We start from the raw sequence: 24,449 nt of genomic DNA, 5'->3' as shown, positions 1-24,449 counted from the left end.
CTCTCTTCTATCGCTACTTCAATGGTCGCTGCTCCTCTGAACTGTCTGCTTGCATCCCTCCACCTCTACGACGGGCGTGTAGCACCCGTCTAGCAACAAACTCGTCCCTTTTCTGTCCAACTCTCTAATGCAAGAGTTAACCGTTACTCCGTCTTTCATTTATGCAACAGGTCAACTCTGGAACTGTCTTCCTCTGTCTGTATTTCAAACTTCCTATGATCTCCAGTCTTTCACACGCAGTGTGTCCAGGCATCTCGAAATGAACGGATCTTGAATTTGGCTCTCTTTTGTATTGTTTTTTTTTTTTTTTTTCTTGGGAGGAATGGTTTGCGGGCCCCTGGCCTTTGGTTCCTTCTTTCTTGCATTAAAAAAAAAAAAAAAGATTAGTGCACACAGACCGAGGTGAAACAAGCATTGGAAGATGAGTTCACAAATGGAAGTGATGCTATCCAAAAGACTGGTGAACTGCTCTTCACGATTTTTAACAATCTAAATTCCAAATCCACTCCGCAAACATACGGTTACTGTGTACAATCCGAGGCGGAATAAACACACGTGGAAAACGAGAAGAGCGCTAGTTTTCTTAAAAAAAAAATAAAATAAAATAAAAATAAAAAAGTAAAGGTAAGGGCTGACTCTGAGACGCTTAGCTCCGCTGCTAGTCTCAACTTAACCCTTTTGAGTCTGTGGTAGGTTGTTCACCCATTTCAATCTATTGCATCATCCACGTAACACAGTTGCCTCCCCTACGTGTTACCCCAGGTGCCCTTTTCACTTACCACCGCACAAAGTAGATGGACACTGGAGCTGTCCTCAACAGTATTCAATCCCTGGCGCTGGCGGGGCAGCAGCTTCCACGTCTGCGATACTAACACTGGACCATCGCAGAGGTACCGTATCTTATTGTAAATCGTTCATATTAACACCGCAAGGATAACCAAACACAATCCAACGTTATATCAGTACGCAGGCTAAGACAAGACAAGGAATGGGTGACTAAAGGAAGTGAGGATACAGGCAGTCTATTCAGAAGCTGTACACGGCTGAGTTCTACCGTGCATAATTCATACTAGTTCCTCACACTTCCTACCAACGCCGCACACCAAACACTGCTACACCAATCCCACGTAGCTACAATAAAAATGCAAAGGGGGGTGGGATGGGAAGAGTACGGGTTGTGCTGATTATTAATCCACTCAATGTCTAACAATAACTAATAACCCAGAAATTACAAATGAACTACAAGTAAGACAGAGTGCTGCCTACCTTCCGGTATTTTACAGATATTTTTATGGTAATTGCTTAGATGAAGTTGCCTCCATTATGCAATCTCTCCACACAATCCCCCGTGCTACACGGGCATCTGGTAGCGCATATTATGATTTGACCTTCACACTCCCATATTGCAGAACTTCCGTCTATCAGGATTCCTTTATTCCCAGAACCGCTTCTCTTTGGAATTCGCTGTCCCAGTTTCAGTTCCCCCTAAGCTGCAACTCACAGTAATTCAAGTTCAACTGTTAGAGATTTTGCAATTCAAATACAAGTCAGATTTTTTTTTTTTTTTTAATGAGCGGAGGAAACATGCAATCTGATGTATGGATTTTTTCTTTGTTTTTCCTTGTGAAAAAAAAAAAAAAAAAAAAAAAAAGAAACTCCCTACCGCCACATGATTTTATGCAGTTTCGGGGAGACCTCTGCCAATGAAGATGAATACAAAGGATCTTTAATAACCCCTTCGGTGTCATAACGTTATTTTATCGTCTCAGTTCAACCACTATAATCGCACGTGGCACTATTTTATACTTTACCCTTGCTGACTCCAAACGCTTCTATCCAGTTACGGGAAGCCACTTCCAACAGAATGAATACAAGCTTCATAAACCCCGTCACTATCAAGGCGCTCTTTTAAGATTAATAAAAACGTCAAGTTGCAGCGCGAATAAAATCTAAAAGTAGGTCATCGGAGTAAGGGAATAAAGGAACCCTCTCATAGTGAAGGGATAGGAAACCATCTCCAGTAGCTCCTTCAACTCGATGCCCACTTTTTACACTGGCTTAAACTTCTGCCGGATGATTACTTAAATTATAAGTGACGTCCGGTGGTGAGGGTGGTAAGGTCTAGTGGGGCAAGGTAAGGAACGGCAGCCAATATTCAAGAACCTCGTAATAAATATGATTAAGGTAAGGTAAAGTAAGGTAAGGTAAGGCAAATAGCAGCCAGTATTGATGAGTTTGGTGGTGAATGTGATTAAGGAAATGAAGACCAAGTAAGGTAAACAGCAGAGGGTATTAATGAGTCTAGTGGTGAGTTGGTAATGGAAGTGAAGGTAAGGTAAGGTAGTCTAAGGAAAGGTAGGTACACAGCAGCGGGCATGCATGAGTCAGGTGGTGAGAGGTAAGTGAAGGTCAGGTGAGGGTGTTACGGGAACTGAAGGTACGGTGAGGGTGGTACGGGAACTGAAGGTAAAGTGGGGATGGTAAGGGACGTAAAAGTAAGGTAAGGGTGGTAAGGGAAGTGAAACTAAGGTGAGGGTGTTAAGGGAAGTGAAACTAAGGTAAGGGTGGTTAAGGGAAGTGACGGCAAGGTGAGGTCGGGTACACAGCAGCGGGCATTCATGTGACAGTCGCCATCCCCATCGCGATACTCCTGCGTGGCCAGCATACAGAAAGCCTTCACCGCCGCTTACACTGGGGGTGGGGGGTGGGGGGTGGGGGGAAAAGAAGAAAGGTAAGGAGAGTGATTGGCGAAGGGCAAGGTATGTGTAGGGAAGGAGGAGAGAGAAGTAGGGAAGGGGAGCGAACATGAGGAATGGGGACATGGAGAGAGCCAGCAAGTTTGGAGAGGGGAAGGAAATATGAGGGAGGGAGAGAAATATGAGGGAGGGAGAGAGAAATGAGGGAAGAGAAGGGGGCATGAGGGACGGGGGAAAGACGATGTCGATGAATATAGGCTGCAAGTCTGAAGGAAGGAAGGAAATACAGTATAGGGGAAGGAGAGAAAAACAGGGAAAGAGGAGGAAAGGAGACATGAGGGACAGCAAAAGGGCTGGGGGGAAGGGGACAGGCTATGAGGAGAGGAGAGAAAGAGGAGGAGGAGCAAAGGTTGGGGCTACAGGGAGAGATGTAAGGAGACAGTGGTGGGGAAAAGAATGGGATGGGAAAGGAGGGGGACGAAAGACTGATGAAATGGTGGCGAGGCAAGTGTGATGGGGAACTGAAGACAGCTGGGCAAAAGAGGGTTAGACACTGAGCCATATTCTACTGTAGGTAACACTTGAGACTTTACAACATCTCTCAGCGAATTATCTTGCTTATTACACTTTGCTATTCCTTTGTAGCTGTTATTTATGTCGTTTCAATATCGACGTAGTTTGCACCAATAACATGAAGATGTAACGTGAAGAATAAATCAGTAAGGAAGAGGTGTTACGAAATCTCCAATCACCAACAACACGGCCCAAGACTCCATTCTCACTGTTTTCGGAGCTTCTGTAACATTTTATATACACGACAGAGTAAGCTGCAAGACGAAAAATAAATAGCTAAGGAAGAGGCACTACGAAGTCTCCAATGCCACCCTGTACACGGCCCACAGACCTATTTTACCAATGAATAGAGCAGAGGCAGAGGCTGGAAAACCGCCTCTTGCTAATAAAGGAGCCAACACACTGCATACCAGTAGCCTACATATCGGTGATGCATTAGTCATAACCAAACTCCTGCATCACTCACCCACAACCCAGCAAGCCATTATAGTCGCGGCGCGCGACTCTGAGGTTGTTATTATCGTGCCTTGGCAACCTACCATTCAGAAGTGCATGATTTCGTGTTTAATGTGAGACGCATATGATTCGTGTACGGTATATGTTCGTGTAAAATATATTCGTGCGTAATAATATGATTCATGCATAACATGATACGAAATCGGACGCACTTTTGAATGGTAGGTTGCCAGGGTACGATAATGGCAACCTCAGAGTCGTGCGCCGCGACTATAATACCCACCAAGGCCTAAAGAATACAATCTTTAGTCCTTGGTACCCACGATAAATAGACGAAGTCAGTATATCGTGATAGTACCTTTAACCCCACGGCCTTCTTCTTCCTAAGCTGATTAAACTCTTTCGCGTTCTACAATATTAATAATAATAATAAAAATCCATCCATCCATCTTCCAATCCTACGTTGCTCCATGAGGAGCGTAGGAGCCCGGGGCTAGGCAGTTGGTCCTGACATTTAAGATGAGAGTGACCAACCTCACTCATTCCTGAGTGGCATTACGTGAGCAATACACCCCAACCACCCCTTGGATATAAACCTTCACCGGCTCAATCCGATTGGAGCACAATAATTACCCACTAAACCACCTGGCGCCAATAATAATAATAATTTCCTCAGGGAACATACACACATACAGTACAGTAAGTTTAGGTACCATGGTGGCAACAGGTAATGCAAATGCTTACAAACACATACCGTACGTTCTTGGGCTGAAGTGATTCACCTGGTCCTGGATTTAAGGAGAGTGGTGGCGGTGGGAGGAATAGGGAAGGAAGGTGAGGGGAAGGGAGCTTACGAGTAATGGATGGTGACAAAACTGTAAAAATTTAACCCCTTCAGCGTGGTGACGACTTATTAATGTTACCATAAGACCTTCCCTGAGCTCAGTAAGAAATTTTTGAAATGGAGATGTTACATACAGCCTTATTTAACCTTTCAGTAGCTACCCTATTAGGTCCCTCCCACGCTGAATTAACATCAATAAATCTATTAATCAATAAACCCGGGAAGGGTATGATTTGCAACTGAAATCCCTAACAAATGGTAGGGTGTACTCGGTCCCTCAGGCTCACCTCAAGGGCTAATGGTGGTGGTGGAGAGGGCTGGGGAGGTGGGGATACAGTGATGATGGAGTGGCTGGTATGAAGTGTGGAGGTGGTGGAGCTGGTGAAGAGGGGCTAGGATGGAAACAGTGATGGCGGAGAGTGGCTGGGGTGGTAGAGAGACAGCGGACTGTGATGGAGATGGTGGAGTGTGATGGTAGTGGTGGCGGTGGAGAGTGGTTGGGATGGCGGGGAGGCAGTGATGGTGAAGAGTGGCTGGGATAGTCAAGTGTGAAGGTGGTAGTGGAGTGATTGGGATGGTAGGGAAAGTGCTTGTGATGGTGAGGAGAGTGGCTGTGGTGGTGCAGAGTGACTGTGGTGGTGTGACAGGAGTGGATTAACAGAGAGCGGCTAGGGAGGGATGGAATTTGAAGTGACAGGGAGTGGGGATGAGAGAAAGACAGAGTGACAAACATATCTGGGGACGGGGAAGGAGAGAGTGGGAAGGACAGCAGCATTCCAGGCCGGGGACTTGGTGAGAATGATGGGGAAGGGAAGGCAAGGGGTGAGGCCTATGAAGGGAAGGGAGAGGGGAGGGGAGGGAGGAAATGGTGGGGACGACAAAGCACTCGACAACATTCCAGTGATAGGAATGTGAGATATGGGGAGGGGAGGGGAGGGGAGGGAAGGGGGAGAAGTTAGAAGAAAAATCAGCATTCTAGTAAGAGAAATTCAGGAGACTTGGGAGTGAGTGATGAGAGGAGTGTGTTGAGTGACTGATGACGAGAGACAGATGGAGGAAAGATGGGGTTATACAACAGAAAGGGGAGTAGGGGAAGGGTGAGAAGGGAAGGGGGGGAGGACAAAGAAATATTCCAGTAAGGGACATTGATGAGAGCAATGGTGTGGTGGAGCAATGGAGGAAGGAGGGGAGGTGTAACAACAACATTTCAGCTAGGGGATGGAGGTGATGGGTAAGGAGAGAGAAACAAGGGTGATGGATGAGGTGAGATGGGGGAAGGAAAGGGTGGTGAGGAATGTATGCAACATTCCAGCCGCGAGATTTGGCGCGAGTTTTGGGTGAGGAAAGAGAGACCATGAGAGGAAGGCAATATGATGGGAGTAAGAAGAGATGAGGAATGGGAAGGGAGCAGGAGTGACGGGGTAAAGGTGCGGGGTAGGGAACAGCTTATGAACAGAGGAGAGGAAAGAGGGGAGGGGGAGAAAGTGAAGGTGGGGGAGAGAGCAATATTCCAGTCTGACCTCTGACAACCAACGATCAGCCACAACCCTCCTCCCCCCTATAAATACCTGTAACCACCAACCCCAAATAAATAGGCCACAGTGCAACCCCTATGGACTGGGAATGTGCACTGGATTTTGAAAAGTATCTTCTACCAGGTGATCGATGGTCTTACAAGGAGCGTTATTGCAGTCCACTTTTTTTTTTTTAAGGTGCCGGTACCAGTATATCGTACGGTATATCTTTTAATGGCTGCTGTATTTCATATGCAATTAAATCACTTAATAATACGTGATTCACAGATATACTGATATCCACAAGGAAAAAGTATTTCATATATTGAAGATCCTTCTTCATGGTGTATTTATAAAACAGCAGACATTCACATTCATGAAAAGTTACTACAGGTAACTTTCAAACGCTTTGCGCATTTTCAATATATAAAGAAAAAATAATAATGTAACATTTTTGTCGACTGCACCACAAGAACCAAATCTACCGTCATCAACCCCATCGGTACCGCATCATTTATTTCATTCTTACTACCGGCAGACAACTCATGCAACTCTGTTCTACATCCCTTCAGCTGGATGACGTTCAGTTAGCTATTACTGCTACCGCCAGACGATTTCATTCTGCTAATGTAAGTAACGGAGTTGGCAACAATCTCTATTAAACGTTTTAGTTCAACTGCTTTTAACTGCGATGGTCTGATGAGTTTATTCAGTTTATGGACGACATCTCGTAGTGAAGGATTTAACGGTGTAGCGGGTCGTAGCCAGGTAGTTTTTATCCTACGGTGGGAGTGGCGATGGGTTATCAGGCTCCTTCCTCGTAATAATGTTTCAAATTACCTTTTATATATATATATATATATATATATATATATATATATATATATATATATATATATATATATATCAAGCCTCTGTGGTACAGTGGTAGAGTGTGCGTTTCGTACACGGGTGAGCCAGGGTTCGCGCCCCGCCAGGGTTATAAACTTTGGAAGTGTTCACCCGGTCACGTACTGCATTGGCGGACACAAGGGGTGCTGTGGTTGATCCAGTGTCGCATACTATAAACTACGGTATGCTTGTACCCAGTCGGCTAGCGCGGGCCGATTACACTTAGTTCACAGACTACACACACATCCAAAGCCACTTCAACACTACAATTACACTTACAAGTACTTCTCACCCTACATGCAATCTCTACCAGACAGCCTAAGCCACTTGGTAGAGATACATTGGCTGTATTGTCCCGACTTCGGTCGGGATAGGCCGTCCTGCAGTGGATACTCAAACGGTTATATATATATATATATATATATATATATATATATAGGCTACGGAAGGGTTATTGTAGGTGCTGATCATGACAGTCTGAGTAGCGCCAGAACAATGAGTGAACTATTACAAACAGCCTACTGATTAACATCTACGCACCCGTACAGGTAAAAAGTGTTAGCAAGTGCATTATTTGATACTGGTTACTGACAACATAATACTTTTGTACGGTACTTACTTGGATCAGCATATCGTACGAGAATATGTAAACTTACCACCATTACCAGTCGAGTACCGATACCGAATTGGATATTACTGTAGAAAAATGAGGTCAATTCTATATCGCCCCTTGTGACATGCTGGAGGCCACAAATACCGTACCACAGCCCAAGACACTATATGTCTTCAATCGCATTGCGTCTCCATCTTAACCCAGTCATCATCATACTATTCTGATTCAGCCTAAGGGAGATATTTGCGGTGAAGGGGTTACTGAAGGCGATATCTAATCTCTCTAGATAAAAACGTCTCAACAAAGCTAAATACAGACGCATGCCAGCTGCATGAATGAAATATAAACGATGGAACTATGATCGATATACGCCCAAAGTGTTATTACATGATCAAAAACTCTCCAACAGTCTCTCAGCAACTGGGATCGATGCGTTGCCTACAGCACTTGACCTTCACCTACACTGGCACCCTTACACCGCTACACCAGCCACTACACAGGCCTATGGTACCGTGCCTAAACTTCTAAGTAAATGACAACACAACACTACTGCTACGGCACCATACTGGTAGTTTTTCTGTACGGTACCCACTCAGGTCAAGGCACCAGTAACACACTAGAATAAAGGAAACACGGAGGCTGCATAAGGATATATGGCAGTATCCAGTACTGTACAGGAGGTAATTTCAAGAGAAAGAGGTACCGGTAATTCATTGTTTTATTACTCCCACAAGAAACCATTTTTAGATGTACTATCTCTAGGAGCACCTCTGTCCACCTGTCCCTCATTAACAATTTTCGGACGCGGTTTCACTTCTATAGGCTTGAGCGACTTAATAAATACACACCGTACCTCACACCACAAAATGCATTAACTGAATGGCCCTGAAACTCCAGTATTAAGTATTTTTGTACGGTATATACTTGATTTAGCAATAAATCAAGTATAAGGACTGCTTCCTCATAGCACTAACGTAGAGGTTAAAAAGACGAAAACCAAAGCATCTTCAATGACGGTATAATTCCCTTCCAAGGTGGCCTACCATATAGGCTAACACATATTCCTGTCAACAATTCCTTTACTGGTTTGGAGTACCAAACTATCGAAGCGAGACTCCAACCCACATGAGTATTAATGAATCGTTCGGTGCGATATGGTACTAAGTTTTGACACAGGGTCGAAACAATGCAGATGAACTATTAACAGCACCTGCACAGCCCCGTTCAGTAACGATCACGTATGCCAAAGCCTCCGAACTAAACAGGCAAGTTTCCAACTCACTGATTAGAATACTCCTGATTAGCCTGGCAAGATTTCATTAACTTCTGATCACACATTACCGAGGCGGTGTAAAGAACTGCTTCACTGACCACAGCTGTAGCTACATCAAATTATCTCACTGTAAGGAAATAATGGCCTTTTGATATCACGTATTATTGAGGCGAGACTGAGGGGAATGTTGACTGAGGGAAACCGTATGTAGTAAAGAAGAAGAAAGCACAGCCATACGGTGGAGAGAGAGAGAGAGAGAGAGAGAGAGGAGTGAGCGCAGGCAAAGGAAGGGGAAGAGCAGGGACAGCGAGAAAGAACGAAGGGAAAGAGGAATGACAATGAGTGAGGGACAGGGAGAGGGAATGAGAGAAAAAAGAAGGGAAAGATGAGTGATAACGAGACAGAAGGAAGAAGTGACAGTGAGATGATGATTCACATGACAACCAAGACAGTGACAGAAGGTGAGGCCTAGAGCGAGGTACCCGGCTGATGATGCTCTACAATTCAGTTGTCACTTGCGAGTTCTTTCAGAATGTCACGAGTCGCTCCAGGGCCTGCCAGAGCTAGCCTCTCCCCTTAACCCCCCCCCTCCCTCCCTCTCTCTCTTTCTCTCTCTCTCTCTCTCACACACACACACACACACACACACACACACACACACACAGTCAGCAGCACACTGCATCTGTTCAATCCACACATCACGTCCCTTGTGTGAAGACTACAACATTAGGCCTATACACTGGTGTGAGTCACATATCATCTTGCGTCCGCCAGACGAGCCTCACACAGCCATGTACCGCCGCCGCACTTCAAACTCACTTGTTTGCTTGTAAAGGGAAGTGCAAGTTATCACGCTCTTACTGGTGTAGGACTGGACTGCAAGTCGTTATCAATAAGGGAGACTACGAATATGAAATCTATGCTGCATCACGTGTCCTGAGAGTTTACACGGTATACACTTGCTAGCACGGGAATGGCACTGACACGTTAATTATGATATAGGTACCGGTATGTCACGGTATACACTTGCTAGCACGGGAATGGCACTGACACGTTAATTATGATATAGGTACCGGTATGTCACGGTATACACTTGCTAGCACGGGAATGGCACTGGCACGTTAATTATGATATAGGTACCGGTATGTCAAAGGTATACACTTGCTAGCACGGGAATGGCACTGGCACGTTAATTATGATATAGGTACCGGTATGTCACGGTATACACTTGCTAGCACGGGAATGGCACTGGCACGTTAATTATGATTTAGGTATGTCACGGTTTAACCTGCTAGCACGGGAATGGCACTGATACGTTAATTATGATTACACATCTTAGCCCTAGCCAATATGTCGTGGATGATTACGCACCTTAGCCCTAGCCTATACGTTAAACACGATTACGCACCTTAGCCCTAGCCTATATGTTAAAGACGATTACACACCTTAGCCCTAGCCTATATATTAAAGATAATTAAGCACCTTAGCCCTAGCCTATACGATGACTACGCACCACAGTCCTAGCCCTTACTTTACGGAAAATTACGTACCGTAGCTCTAGCGTGTAAAAGTAGTCTTACAAATTGAAAGTCAAAAATGCGATATAACCACGTGCACTACCGGTAGGTTATACTATAAAACTATTAAGTTGCCGTAGGTTAATGTTAATTACAGTTAATTACTCTCTACAAACCAGCCGTCTGTTTTACTCTAAGATTCCTCTAACATTAGGACCTCTTACCACACGGTATGGTACAGTACCGGTATACGGTATGCGGTACGGGGTCGGCTTCCATGTTAAAAAGGATCCCGTAAAGGCTGGCCACCAAGTAATGATCTCGAGGTACTTCTGTCCCCATCCAGGAACAACCTATATTCCAAAATACGCACCACATTACAATACATTTCCTCCAGCCTAATTCCTGGTCTACCTCTTCTCCAAGCAATCAACTCACATTCCATTCGTCCCTCACCATTCATATATACACGCCCATGCCTACTTCCCCAAACTCTCCGCAGAGTTATTGATTTACTGTTTTCCAAGATACCTGTATTCTTACCGATCATTCCACCTCGTTCTTTGTTTACGCGAACTCTTCTTCCTAAATCACCACTTCCAATCTTCCCTTTTCCCTATTCAGTCATAATTAGTCTACGTTTTTTCTAACAACTTCACTCATTATCAGATACGGTACACGTACACATGATACCTACTTCGTAACTTCGACGCTCTCTTTCTGCCATCACCGGACCCTCATGGCCCATATGTTTTCCTATCCTTATATCTCATTCATAGTGTAATATAGCTTAGTTCTTTTTCCAGCCAGCACACTCTCCAACCCTGCCATATACCGGTAATAATGACACTACCTCTATTCCTCCAGGACCTCCACCTAGTTCTGGGTGGACCTTTTCATCCAACAAGCACTCCATCTCATACTCGGTAACTTCCTCCAACTACAGTACCATTCTCCAGTGGCCTATTCCCCTCTATTTCTCCACCTCGTTTTTGGCTAAGTATATATTTCCTTCCTTGTTTTTGACACTACAATTGCCGTTTCATTCGTTGTAACTTACCGTACGGTACTCTACATCAATCAAACATCCTCTAAAGGAACATCATGTCTGCTGCTGTGCCTTCCTCTTTTACCTCCCTTGGCCATCTACCAGGTCTACAATGTGACTTGTGTGAATCAATAAATAAACGAAACTGTTCATTAACTGGAGCATTAATATTAAGTAATGAAATTTTAACATCTGTACTGGTACTTTACCTGTTAACAGATCAAACATAACCAACCGATACTGTAATTACCATACCCGGTATCACTATTGGCCTTGTACTGATCCTTTAACCGATTTTAATATAATCAGGTAAATTTTACAGTAATTTGCTCTTTGTTGTTTAAATAAATATATCTCTGAACTAAAAAAAAACACTTTACAAAAGTGGACACTATTTTTTCCAAATTCTTTGTCAACTTAAAGCCATGTAGCTTTCTCCTCGTACCGTACTTCCTAAATCCCTCCTCATCGGTGTACCTCTTCCTCCAGCCCTCCCCCATATTCACAGCTGAACTTCTGTCCCTCACCACACATTAGCATAGCCTCTTTCAAATCCTCCTCCTCGTTCTCAGTCAACCTCTTCTCCTTCTGCAGACAATTTTTAGCGTGGTGTGCGAGATGAAGCAGGCATGTGGGAGGTGACGGGAGCCCGGCACCGACCCCTTCACTAACGGTTCACCCACCTTCCAGTTTTTGTGCCACAACCTTCCCATCCAACACACACACACACACACACACACACACACACACACACACACACACACACACACACACACAATGCATGGTCCATCACACATGCCTATAAACCTCACATCCCATAATTCAACCTACTATACTTAATGCAATAAGCTACTGAGGCAATACAAGTACGGCAGCCTATTCCTCGAAGCTCATAAAAACCAACACTGTAACAAACATCACAGGTGAGGTTTACAGCAAGGTGTTGGCATACCATACGTTGTTACCGTATACATACCATATTCATTACGGTACGGTACACAAAATAATGGTACAGCTACATCAGTTACTGGTACCGCCGTTCATACACTGTAAATATAGAAAAAACTGCATGGCCTATATATATATATATATATATATATATATATATATATATATATATATATATATATATATATATGAGAGAGAGAGAGAGAGAGAGAGAGAGACATGGCTACTGTACTCGTACGTGTTGTAGCTAAACAGTGTCCGCAAAACTGTTTACAGGTACATACACATAGTCAGACCTTCCAACCACGGTTTTGACAATGTCTGCGTTCCTTCCCCGTCGACCACACTAGGCTACATGACCTAAGGACACTGAGCACAGAATGGTCTGCATTAACTAACCAACAAATTGTTCATGTGTTTGTCTGCCAGCCAGCAAGAGGTGAGACGGTGGCTAGCGGGGATGGTGGTGGTGGTGGGCGGGACGGCAGACCAACGACCTGACCTGCCTCTCACCCTCCACTCTCACAACCTCCACACCACTCCTCTGCTCTTGTGTGTGTGTGTGTGTGTGTGTGTGTGTGTGTGTGTGTGTGTGTGTGAGAGAGAGAGAGAGAGAGAGAGAGAGAGAGAGAGAGAGAGAGAGAGAGAGAGAGAGAGAGAGAGAGAGAGAGAGATAATGGAAGTTTAACCACATAGCCTACAGCTTTCTGGATCAAGGAATCAAAGGCTATTGTCACATCTCTGGCTAATTCTCTTTATATTCTCATTATTCGCCGCAAAGTTGTGTCATTATCCCTTTACTATCGGTGTTACAATTAGCACTGTCCTTATAAAATCCCTGCTTGCATACCTCCTCCTTTATTACAGACATGCAGCATCATTATGTTTCTACACACTCACCCCCTTTACGGTTCAGCATTCTAATGCAAGAGTTAAACGGCAATCTCAAACCTTTATATAGCTACACAACTGCTTAGGTCTGATGCAATCTCCCTTAGTCTGTCTTTTCTGAAACTTACATCTGTCCCATACATGCGTCGGGACATACTGTACACTGAAAAATGGACGGATCGATTGTGGAAGATTTTTTTTTTTTTTTTTACTGATTTTCAACTTTTCCTCCGTTTACACACACACACACACACACGAACCAGGAAGATCTTTGTTTAGGATGCTCTAACTATAAATAAAAGCAATCTTAGATAATGCTAAGGCTACTGTAAATATATAGTCGACCCGAGCTGCATACAGGTGTGTGCTGAATTTCGCACAATAATTTTTAGGCAAGAAAATAATGCTCTCCAAATCAGATTCTCTCTCTCTCTCTCTCTCTCTCTCTCTCTCTCTCTCTCTCTTTCTCTCAAGGACAAGAAACAGGAAGATAGCACTCCCTCCTCCCTTCTGTTGTCCTTCCTGCAAAAATACACAGCACTTTCATGAACTGGGAATCGACACTAGGTTTGTTTGTTTGTTATTCAACGTCGAGGGTGAAGTAATTACGTACGTGAGCCAGGGTTACGGGGGACTGATACCGTATCCAAAGCTTGAACGCTCCGCTACACAGTCACGCCCAGCATAATGTTACCCTACGTGGATCCCAGTCATTTCACGTTTCCCCACATAATGACCACAACTACCGCTACTGTACGGATCACTACCAGAAGCAAAGTCTATGGAGCGTAAATCGGTTATTATACACTGAGAAACCGGTTATTTGTAGTATTTAGCCTGCTCTGTCAAGGCGCCCTGCTTACACACGCCTTCAAAATCTAAGTCGTGAGGCGAAAGACTATTAACACTGGTGCTGGAGAATGCATCTAACCTCTTTATTTTGAATATCACACCACAAGCTTTGTATGCTACTGATATAGCCTAATGTCGACACAGCTGAATCTTTAACATACCGGTACTAAAAGACATGGTAAAATGTGCAAGATAAATCACTAAGAAAGTGGCATTACTAATTTCCAGGGCTAATGAGCAAGACCGACAGGGTCTGGGGGGAGGGGGGGACACACTCTCAGTGCACACACTGATGATCAGACATGGCATACAACATCTGCACGCTTGTGGTGAGCTAACCACACTACAACCACTCCCACCACACCGGCACTGAGTCACCTTGGACTGGTACACATCTAATGGTGCTCATTTTCCAAGCTCCACCGATGCCCCCCCCCCTTCTCTCTCTCTCTTTCTTTATATATATACCGGTGTGTGTGTGTGTGTGTGTGTGTGTGTGTGTGTGTGTGTGTGTGTGTGTGTGTGTGTGTGTGTGTGTGTGTGCGCGCGCGCGCGCGCGCGCGCTTTTACAATCATACTACGGGGATGTTTGTGAAAAGTGACTGTATGTAAATGTGTGTGTGCACAAGCTGTGGCAGGCTACTACCCTTGGTCACACTGCAACAATGCAACACATGACATTGTTTTGTGAATACCACCCCCCGCGTTCCACCATGCCGATCATCAAGGGACAGGAAACACACACACACACACACACACACACACACACACACACACACACACACACACACACACACACACACACACACACAAAAGCCCGCATCTTCCTCATTACAGTTACACCAGTACTGTTAACTCTGTCACTACGCGAGGTTTTTCAAAAAAAAACGGCGGGCTGCACTAGGGTATACGAGTAATATCATATACATGCTCTGTTCTTTATACTTGGCCCACACCGGCCTCATTACTGATACACATATTCCATTCTGCATTACAATAAGACTGCAAAGACGACCTTTAGAGAGAGAGAGAGAGAGAGAGAGAGAGAGAGAGAGAGAGAGAGACTCGCAAAAGTACCGTAGCTAAATGAATCTTAACATTTTGACAGTAGCCTAAGCTTTAGCAGTACCAACCAGTTCGATATTAATTAGCCTTTTGGAGATGCCGAGGCCTGAGGTTTACAGTAAACCACCGTGGTCTCCATCAGTTATGGCTGCCGTAACTGAAGTTAGTTGCCTTTGCGCTTAAAGGTGACTACTGATTGCAAATGACGTCCCCACAATACTGTATTTTTATTTATTTATTTATATTCTAATTCACTTACTGAATTATTTACTTAGCCTATTTACACTAACTTTTAATTAACTATTTACTTAATAACTAATTTGCTGACAAACCTAACAATCCTGCCAGACGGCAGCGCGGGGGCATACAAATGCATATGACAACGATAATCATTTTTTCATCACGCCATAAAACTGTTCTCTGTCTGTAGCACAACGGAGCAAGGGATGATTAATATACCGATTTCCTACTGACCAAGAAAAGGAAAGGGGGGATACCCACTTTGTAATGTCGTCTATCGATTCTCCAATGTTAATTTTAATGAAAGTAAATCTAGTGTCACTTAGGGTACTAACAAGATTATACTGCTCATCACAGGTCCTGAATTTAAAGTGACTGACACTTGACACCAGCCTTGGGGATCCTGATCCATCTAGTTGCAACACACTGTGTGAAAGTATGACCCATCTTTCGTTTTTGAACATTTTGAATTGCACTCTCACTGAATGTGTGTGTTGGTACGCCAACAACACAAAAGTAGTATGACGATAAAAAACGAATGATTATCGACGTTAGATAAATGTTAGTACGGTATGCTCTCGCGGTGCCGTCCAAGGGATTGTATAATTTCGTCTGCTAACAAGAAGATAATTAATAGATGTAACTATTTTAACTTTATATGACAGTCATTTGTGAAACCCTTGACGTGTTGGCGAAAGTACTTTTATTTGGCTCCTCCAACTCTGTGCAAAATGTGTTCAGCAGCGCGACATGGAGGCTAACTACATCTGGTACCAAAACTGTTCCGTGTGGGTACAAATTATTCAGAAACAGAAGGACTGCTTTACCCTCTCTGTTAACTGGAATGGGGGAAGAGGTAACAACGAAGAACTGCCGGCAGCCACACCATAGAGCAACAGCGCTCAATAAAACCCAAATGAGACGCAGTGGCTTCGCTACTCCAACTGTCTGCTGAAGAATCAAAGTTCACCGCTTCAGTCCCATGACCCCCCCCTTTTTTTTTTTTAAGCCGGTATATTTTTGCTTTCCTGATTATTTTACCTTACGATCGACTTTTCGAGCTGGAGGGGATAAATCTGGCCTTCAATTAACCCGCTCACTACAAGAAATCGTCCTAAAGGAAGAAAGTAACCCTGAGGTACCAGCACCAAGAATTAACAAGATGTGCTTGAGGTGAATGGGTAACGAATCATATACAGGGTGGCCAGTAAATGCCAGCAGGCTCCTCTCGCAATTCACAGGGCGATTTCTCGTGTGTTGCAGGGACGACTCTGCCAGCATTATCAGTGTACATCCTGCTAAGCCGACTCCGTGCCTTCTTTATCCCTGCACAGTTGTTGACCTTATAGCCTACACGGGTTTTATTCGCCCCTGTGTACAGTACGTCACAAGTGGGATGGCTCCCCACATACAGCTCTTCTCAACAAGGTGGAGTCAAAGGCTTTTCGTCTCATTAACTCTCCTTCTCTTACTGGCTCCCTTCAACCTCTGTTTCTTCGCCGCACTGTTGCATCTTTATCTCTTTTCCTATCGCTACTTCAATAATCACTGCTCCTCTGAACTGTTTGCTTGCACCCCACCACCACTACGGCGCGCCGTAGCACCCGTCTAGCAACAAGCTCTCATCCCTTTTGTCCTACTCTCTAATGCAAGAGTTAACCGTTACTCCCAGTTCTTCAAGTATGCAACAGGTCAACTCTGAAACTGTCTCCCTCTGTCAGTATTTCCTACTGCCTATGATCTCCAGTCTTTCAAATGCAGTGTGTCCGAAATGAACTGATCTTGAATTTGGCTCTGTTAACTTGTTTTTGTTTTTTCTTGGAGGGAACAATTTGCGGGCTCCTGGCCTTTGGTTCCTTCTTCCTTGCATTAAAAACAAATCATTCAGTCATTTCCAACTCCCACAATGCCACACCCACGTCCACACCAGCAGAACAACCGTTCCAACACAAAATACTGCCAGGTGACTTACTACTGAAGCGCTATTTACGGACCACCCTCCATATTACTAGTAACCTATATTCCTTGCTCTTCTCCGGTACCGGTAACTTCGGTACGATGCCGCTTTTCCTTATTGCTATTATTCTGGCAAAGGAACAGATAATTTTCCACAGTTTATGGGAGAAACCTCATTGTGAAGGGATTACCAGTTACAATTATCGCATCTCCATTCTCTAAATACCATTCTTTTTATTCTGCATACCAAAAGGTTATTATTATTATCATTATTATTATTATTATTATTTTTTGCAGTATGTGGGATCTCGTAGAGAAGAAGCTAAAAAGATACCGTACCGGTATTCCTAATTTGAAAGAATTATGAGTAGGAGAAATGAACAAGAGGGAAAGCCGAGGTTTACTTTGAGAAGAAAAACTGAATAATTCCTTACCCGACACACACACACACACACACACACACACACACACACACACACACACACACACACACACACACACTGGGTAAAAATGGAGTAAGTCATCAGATGATACAACCACCAAAAAAGCTTAGCAAAACAATCCATGATGATCAAAGAATGTATACTTTGTTCAGCCTGATTTACGTTGTTTTATTGCAGCATTAAAAATAATGAAGCTAAATTAACGTACCGGTACCGTTCCTGACCACTGCAGTAGACTAGGTGAGAGGCCAGCAGCTTCGTTATGGTAACCATCTCAGTTAATTAAGAACTCAATATGCCTTTCTAAGAGCGGGGTATCTCCTACTATTTCCTGCCAACACCAGTCAACTTTATATACTTTGCGAGTGATGTATCCTCAGTGTTGGTGTCAGACAGTCCATAATACACTCAGGACGTGAGGTAATATCGTATTTAGTTCTCCTGCAAACTCAGATGATTTTATCCATACTAAAAATGGCTTCCTGTCCTCTACGTTCTTGCATTAAATGTTTTGTTAGTATAAAACCAGTCATTCACTTTTAAGTCCTCCAACCCGGTGACGTATTTTACATTTTAGTTACCTCTGGACAATTCTGTTGAAAGCCCTCGAACTGGAGGGGTCAGATTCAGTTCAATAAAAAATGGTAGATTACAAGTGGAGAAGGGAGAAAAAGTAAGCAGATGGAGAGAACACTTTAAGGAATTGCTGAACAGTGAGCATGAAAGTAATCCGAGTATAAGTGGATGGGGAATGGCTGGGAAAAGGAGGGATGTGAGAAGAGAGGAAGAAATCAGTAAGATGGAAGTTGTGGAAGTAATGAAGAAAGTCAAAACGGGGAAAGCCCCAGGCTCTGATGGAGTGCGAGGTTTAATGCTGAAGCATGGGGGAGAGAGAGTTGTAGAATGGATGTGGAAGATGTGCAGATTGGCCTGGAAGGAAAGTAGAGTCCCGGAGAATTGGAAGTCGGGTATAATTATTCCCCTGTACAATGGAAAAGGGGAAAAGAAGTGTGTGGTAATCATAGTGGCATTTGTCTTCTTAGTGTTATACGAAAAGTATATGGTAAGATACTTATTGACAGAGTTAGGGAAATAACAGAGGAACTAGTTGGAGAAGAACGGCGAGGTTTTAGGAAGGGAAGAGGTTGTGTAGATCAGATATTCATTCTTAGATCTTTAGTGGAAAAGTTTCTAGAGAAGTGAAAGAAGTTGTATGCGGCCTTCATGGATTTGGAGAATGCAGATGACGGTGGATAGACAAGGATTGTGGAAAGTAATAAGAACATATGGAGTAGATGGGAAGTTGTTGAATGCTGTGAAGTGTATGTATGAGGGTGCTAAGGCTGCAGTGCGTGAGGATAGTGAAATGAGTGAAATTTTCTACTTGAAGGCTGGATTGAAACAGGGATGTGTCATGTCATGTCTGTTCTATCTGTACATGGATGGGGTTATAAAAGATATACAAAGAAGGGAAGTGGATGTTGGAGTGGCCCTAATGAGACAGGGCACTGTATGGAAACTCCCTGTACTGTTGTTTGCAGATGACACTGTGTCGTTAGGTGAAGACGAAGGGAAGCTGAAAGCTTAATGGATGAGTTTGGGCGTGTGTGTACGAAACGGCATCTAAAGGTGAATGTATAGAAAAGTAAAGCTAAGGTCTTCGAGAGAACTGAAGTCAGTGAATGTACAGTGAGGTTGGATAAGGAGGAAATGGAAAATATGAGTGCGTTTAAGTACTTGGGTAGCGTGATGAGTAAGTATGAAAGTTTGAAGGGTGAAGTGCTTGAAAGGGTACAGCAAAAGAGAAAGGTTGCTGGTTCCTTGAAAGCAGTGATAAGGCACAGGGAAGTGAGCATGGAAGTGAAAAAGTTACTACATGACAGTATTGTGATAGCAACTCTAATTTATGGAAGTGAAGCTTGGACCTTGCTGAAGGAACAGAAGTCAAGAGTGAGAGCAGTGGAAATAAGTTATTTGAGAGGAGCATGTGAAGTCACATGGAGAGACAGACTGACAAATGAGGATATAAAGAAGAGTTGTGGTGTGGATGTGGATGTGACACGAAACGTTAGGAGAAACACACTGAGGTGGTTTGGCCATGTGGAGAGGATGGAGAGTGAGAGACTGACGAGGAAAGTGTATGTGAGTGAGGTGGAGGGGAGAGGGAGGGGGGGAGATATATGAGAGGGGGGTGGCTGGGAGCAGGGCAATGAAATGGCGGGGGACAGGGTGACATGGAGGCGATTTGTTTGTGGCCACCCCTTACGGGACTCAGGTGTCTGGCAATAGAGAGATAGATTCTCTGCTATGGGATTCTCGTAGCCCGAGCTGAATAAAAATAATTTGATGACTGAATGAATAAACCATAAAATGAGATCACAGTGGTTACCGTACAGGGAATGCACACCTACGTGTTACTTGTAGGTGATAACCCATGATGAAACCCCCCCTCCACCTCCCCCACCGTGTCATTAGCTACACCACCCACCAAAATAATGAACTACATATCCGCCAAAAAGACTTGCACAGTTCACCCGTCTGATCAAAATTTTAATAAACGCAATTGTTTCCACCTACTACATAGGTGGAGACTATTGTTTTTGCTGGTATAATTATTCCCGCATCAGAGTTTCCCAACAATTCCAGAACCGGAGACAGCTCAAGGAATCTGAAGGGTCCAGGTTATGTGTCCCGGCATGGGACATTGCTGATTCAAAAAAAAAAAAAAAAAAAAAAAAAAAAAAACCGTCCCCCCAATGGGGTCAAGGTCACTGTAAGAAGCAGTAGCAGAAAACTATGAAAATAGTGACTCCGGAGGACAGTAGACGAAACTTGACGGACCGATTCCTAAGAGTTTATTTCGTTTTATTGTTAGTCTTCACCTATTGCATCTTGGTGGACACTACGGTACTGTCTTCGCGGTATTATCAGTCTCCACCTACTACACAGGTGGAGACTACTGTTTTCGCTGGTAGACTAATATTATTATTATTCCCGCCTCAGAGCGTCGCAACGATTCCAGGAGAACAGAAGACTGCGAAAGGGATCTGAAAGACCCCGGTTTTGTGTCCTTGCACGGGCCACTGCCTATAGAAAAATAAATCCAAATCTCCCCAATGGGGTCAACAGTAGGTGGAAACTAGAGACTGTCCGTGGGACAATTACAGAATTCTAGTTGCTACTAACCAAACTCGGAGATCGCCTAGCTACTCAGTCGTGGGATCCATACTTTCTTGAAATTTAGGAAGTTACTGGGTGCAAAAAACGTGGGCCTGCCTAACTGGAAACCGCTGCCATAACCTACGTGGAAACTCATAACTGTAGCTACTCCAGTTCGTACTAGCAGCTACTTAAAACGCTGCCCGGAAAAAACTAGCCTACTAGAATTATCCCGACCAAGAATAAAGTTTTAACCAAACTGGAACTTCCAAGCTATTGTGGCCGCTGTCAGCTGTGTCGGTCCGTATTCTTGATGGTTATGGAGACTTCCTTGCACCTCTTCCTTACCGTTTCATTTCTTTGATACGGTATGCTTTGTTGCTATTTTTGCAGTTTATGTCGATATACACAATCAGCATACAATAAATAACATGACGAAATGTATAAAATACAACGTTGAAGAGATTTTATAAACCAACCTAATCATAAAAATACGGCTCCTAGACAGCCTGGGGATAGACGTGGAGCGGCAACATCCTGCCTAGCCTAGCCTAACCTGCATATCTAACGACAGCGTGGGAGGATCAAACCTGTTCCCATGACCTTTTCGCTCTTCTGATTATTTCTGGATGGTGGAGGTTGGTAATAAAAGTCCGCCATTAAACTTGAATCTTTTGGAATTACACCCTATTAACGGACACTAAGATTAATGCTCATTTATTTAATGCAATTTCAGCAATTTCTCCTCTGTGCACATACGACGTAAATGCACTTCTTTGTACTAAGCAAAAAAAAAAAAAAAGGGGGGGGGGAGACTCCAGCTCCTAGCTCCGTCCATTATCACAGCTACGATAAAACTAGGTGAAGTTAAGCTGGGTTCAATTAAGTTAGGTTAGAGTTGGGTTAGGTTTGGCTGTTAGTTATTTTGACGCTGATACAATAAAAGACTGAGACAGGAGCTGGAGACTCTCCCTCAACTCCACATTTAGTAAACAGCTAGACATTTGCGATTGATGTTCACTAATAGGCCTATGCATAATAATTTCAGTGTCCGTCAGTTGCGCGTAATTCAGAAAATTCACTGAAACTCGTTTCAACTTCCTTCTGCCGTAAAAGAATCTCTTCTAGGCTGAGATCAACATACTGAATACAGTATAAAATTGACGTTCTCGGCCAGATGGGGATCATGCCTAACTCCGTAATTCTATGAGGTACAGTACCCGATAAGCCTGTAGCTTCAGCTCTCATAATTGCCAGTACATTGATGTCAGCAGTATTACCCCCTAAATATATCTTTAGAGTCAGGTGACAGATCACTTGAGCTTATGCCGGTACATTCTTATGTCCCAGTTCCTTAGGCGATGGGAACATCTTGCATCTTCGGTGAAAGTATGTTAAAAGCCACCGTATCGATTAACCAAAGGGTTACATCTGAGGCCTGTAATTCCCTTTTTTTTTTTTTTTTTTTTAAACAAAACTTGTCAAACTAAATTTATGCTGGTGCAGGTTAACCAGTATCTTTAACAGTTCATGAATGTATCTGTTGCAGCCATTTAACCCTTAAAAATGTAAGGTTATAATCTACTAATTTAGTGGACCTTAGTCAACAAAGGAGAACGACAAGTCTTATCATATGATTAAGGACGATGGAACATTACATGAGTTGGCCAAGACAAATGTGGAAAAAGATTCACGATTCACCACGAGCAAATACCTATAGAATCTGAAGCAAATTAGTGCCATGGTAAACAAGGCCAACATCATGATGATGCTGATTAGCAGGGCATTTGTTGACCAGGATGAAGAAAATTTCACGAGACTGTACAGAACTGTGCTGCCCTATATAGTCTACCTGGAATATAGTAATGCGGTTTGGCAACCTTGAAAAATGGATATTAATGTGTTGGAAAAGTTCAGGAGAAAGCAACCATAATTGTTCCAAATCTAAAATATCAAGAACTGTTAGGGAAGTTATTCTCCAAACACTTACGAGGGATATCAGTGGTACAAATACGATCGTGTGGAGCTATTAAGGTAAGGATGCATTCCCTGAGTTAGTCTGACCAAAATAATATCAAGAGAGGACAATAATATGAAAAAAATCAGTGGGATAAGACCACGTGCTGAGAACTTCACTTAACGAATTGTGACACCTTGGAATGGTGTTCCGGGGCATGTGGTTGAGGCACTTAGCATCTTGGTCTTTGAAAATACTTGACAGTTGGTGGGCAGGCTTATAAGTCCACTATGATCATGAAGCGTCGATGGTTCAATCACTTCGTCTTATCAGAGTCCACCATAGTTATGAGCTGAAGCAACGGATTTCAAAGCAGATCTGGACAGGGGCCTTCTAGACCTTCGTCCAGTCAACAACTATGTAAATTTATGTGACAAACAATTATACAAACAGGCTACCTTTGTCACAGCAAAAGAGGGGGTTGTAAGCCCCCTACATTGGTAATACGGTAATTGTTAACGACCCTGAATACAAATTAGACCATTAGCCCCTTTAAAGCACAGTTGCTGCACGTGGGAATTTGTGGGGATGGTACTTGGTACTAAGCGTACCTTCCTTCGCCTATCGGCTCATAGTGGCGAAGCTCACAGGTTTCCTCCATATTTTTCTAAAAATTCCCCAACCGTCTCCCCAAAGGAACACTGGGCTCTAGAGGGCGAACTAAATACACCAGACAAAATAAAATGTTGAATTCTGGAGTGAACGCCCAAACAAGGTAACAACGAACAGCTAGTAAGAAACTTAGCCTACCTGTATGAATATTCCGACAATGCAACTAAAAGTAAATAATTATTCAATATGTCTTGGACTTTCTCAATCAACGTTAAAGGTAACAATAATACAATGCAATTATGGTATATCCCAGCATAGTGGGCACACTCACGAATATTATCATTTGCAAGTATTCATCATCCCTAATTAACATCGAGAATAGATTATCCACGAATATTTAAGCTGACTAATGTCCAGCCATTTTGGGCAACTGCTGACCACCACCTTCGCCAAGAAACACGGGAAGGAGACGGTCGACATGGTCTTAAGTACAGGAAAATAATGAAACAACCATTAGATGCATTTCTACTTACTTGTGAGGCGTATTTTCATTGCCCCCGATCTCCTGGGTGGCGCAGGATTTGCCATTATGTATATAATCACAAAAATCTCACCATCACTTTAAACAACACCCTCCTCTTTCACTGACGCTCGTACACTGACCAGAGCAACACACACAAACCCCCGAGAACCCCCTCCCTTCCCATGCAGGGCTGCCAACCGTACTGTACCAAGTACGTTTCTCATAAATTTCTGAGTCTCCTGGTATTCACTCAAAATATAATTACTCATTTAGTAACCTGAAACAAATTGATCGGATTTTGCTTAGACAAGGAACAAAGTTGCTTTAATTTAAGTTGAACTTACGAAATTTTAGAATGCATATTATGTTGGTATTTTA

General features: G+C 43.5%; 1 protein-coding gene across 2 annotated transcripts in view; it reads right to left on the bottom strand.

Annotated features, from left to right (window-relative positions):
* The window catches only part of Smurf (SMAD specific E3 ubiquitin protein ligase), a 416,911-nt gene extending 392,727 nt beyond the window's left edge, over positions 1-24,184 (bottom strand). For both annotated transcript variants that reach the window (XM_080267279.1, XM_080267280.1), the window contains exon 1: positions 24,082-24,184. In XM_080267279.1, coding sequence (XP_080123405.1) covers positions 24,082-24,136 — 55 coding nt within the window. In that variant the 5' untranslated portion in view covers positions 24,137-24,184. The remainder of the gene's footprint in view (positions 1-24,081) is intronic.
* Between the last annotated feature and the right edge of the window lie 265 nt (positions 24,185-24,449).

Source organism: Coenobita brevimanus, chromosome 23 (genome assembly GCF_032717465.1).
Source record: "Coenobita brevimanus isolate Jiangsu-jjx chromosome 23, ASM3271746v2, whole genome shotgun sequence".
NCBI lineage: Eukaryota > Metazoa > Arthropoda > Malacostraca > Decapoda > Coenobitidae > Coenobita > Coenobita brevimanus.
Note: the sequence above shows the minus strand (reverse complement) of the source record. Positions and strands in the feature narration are given on the sequence as shown.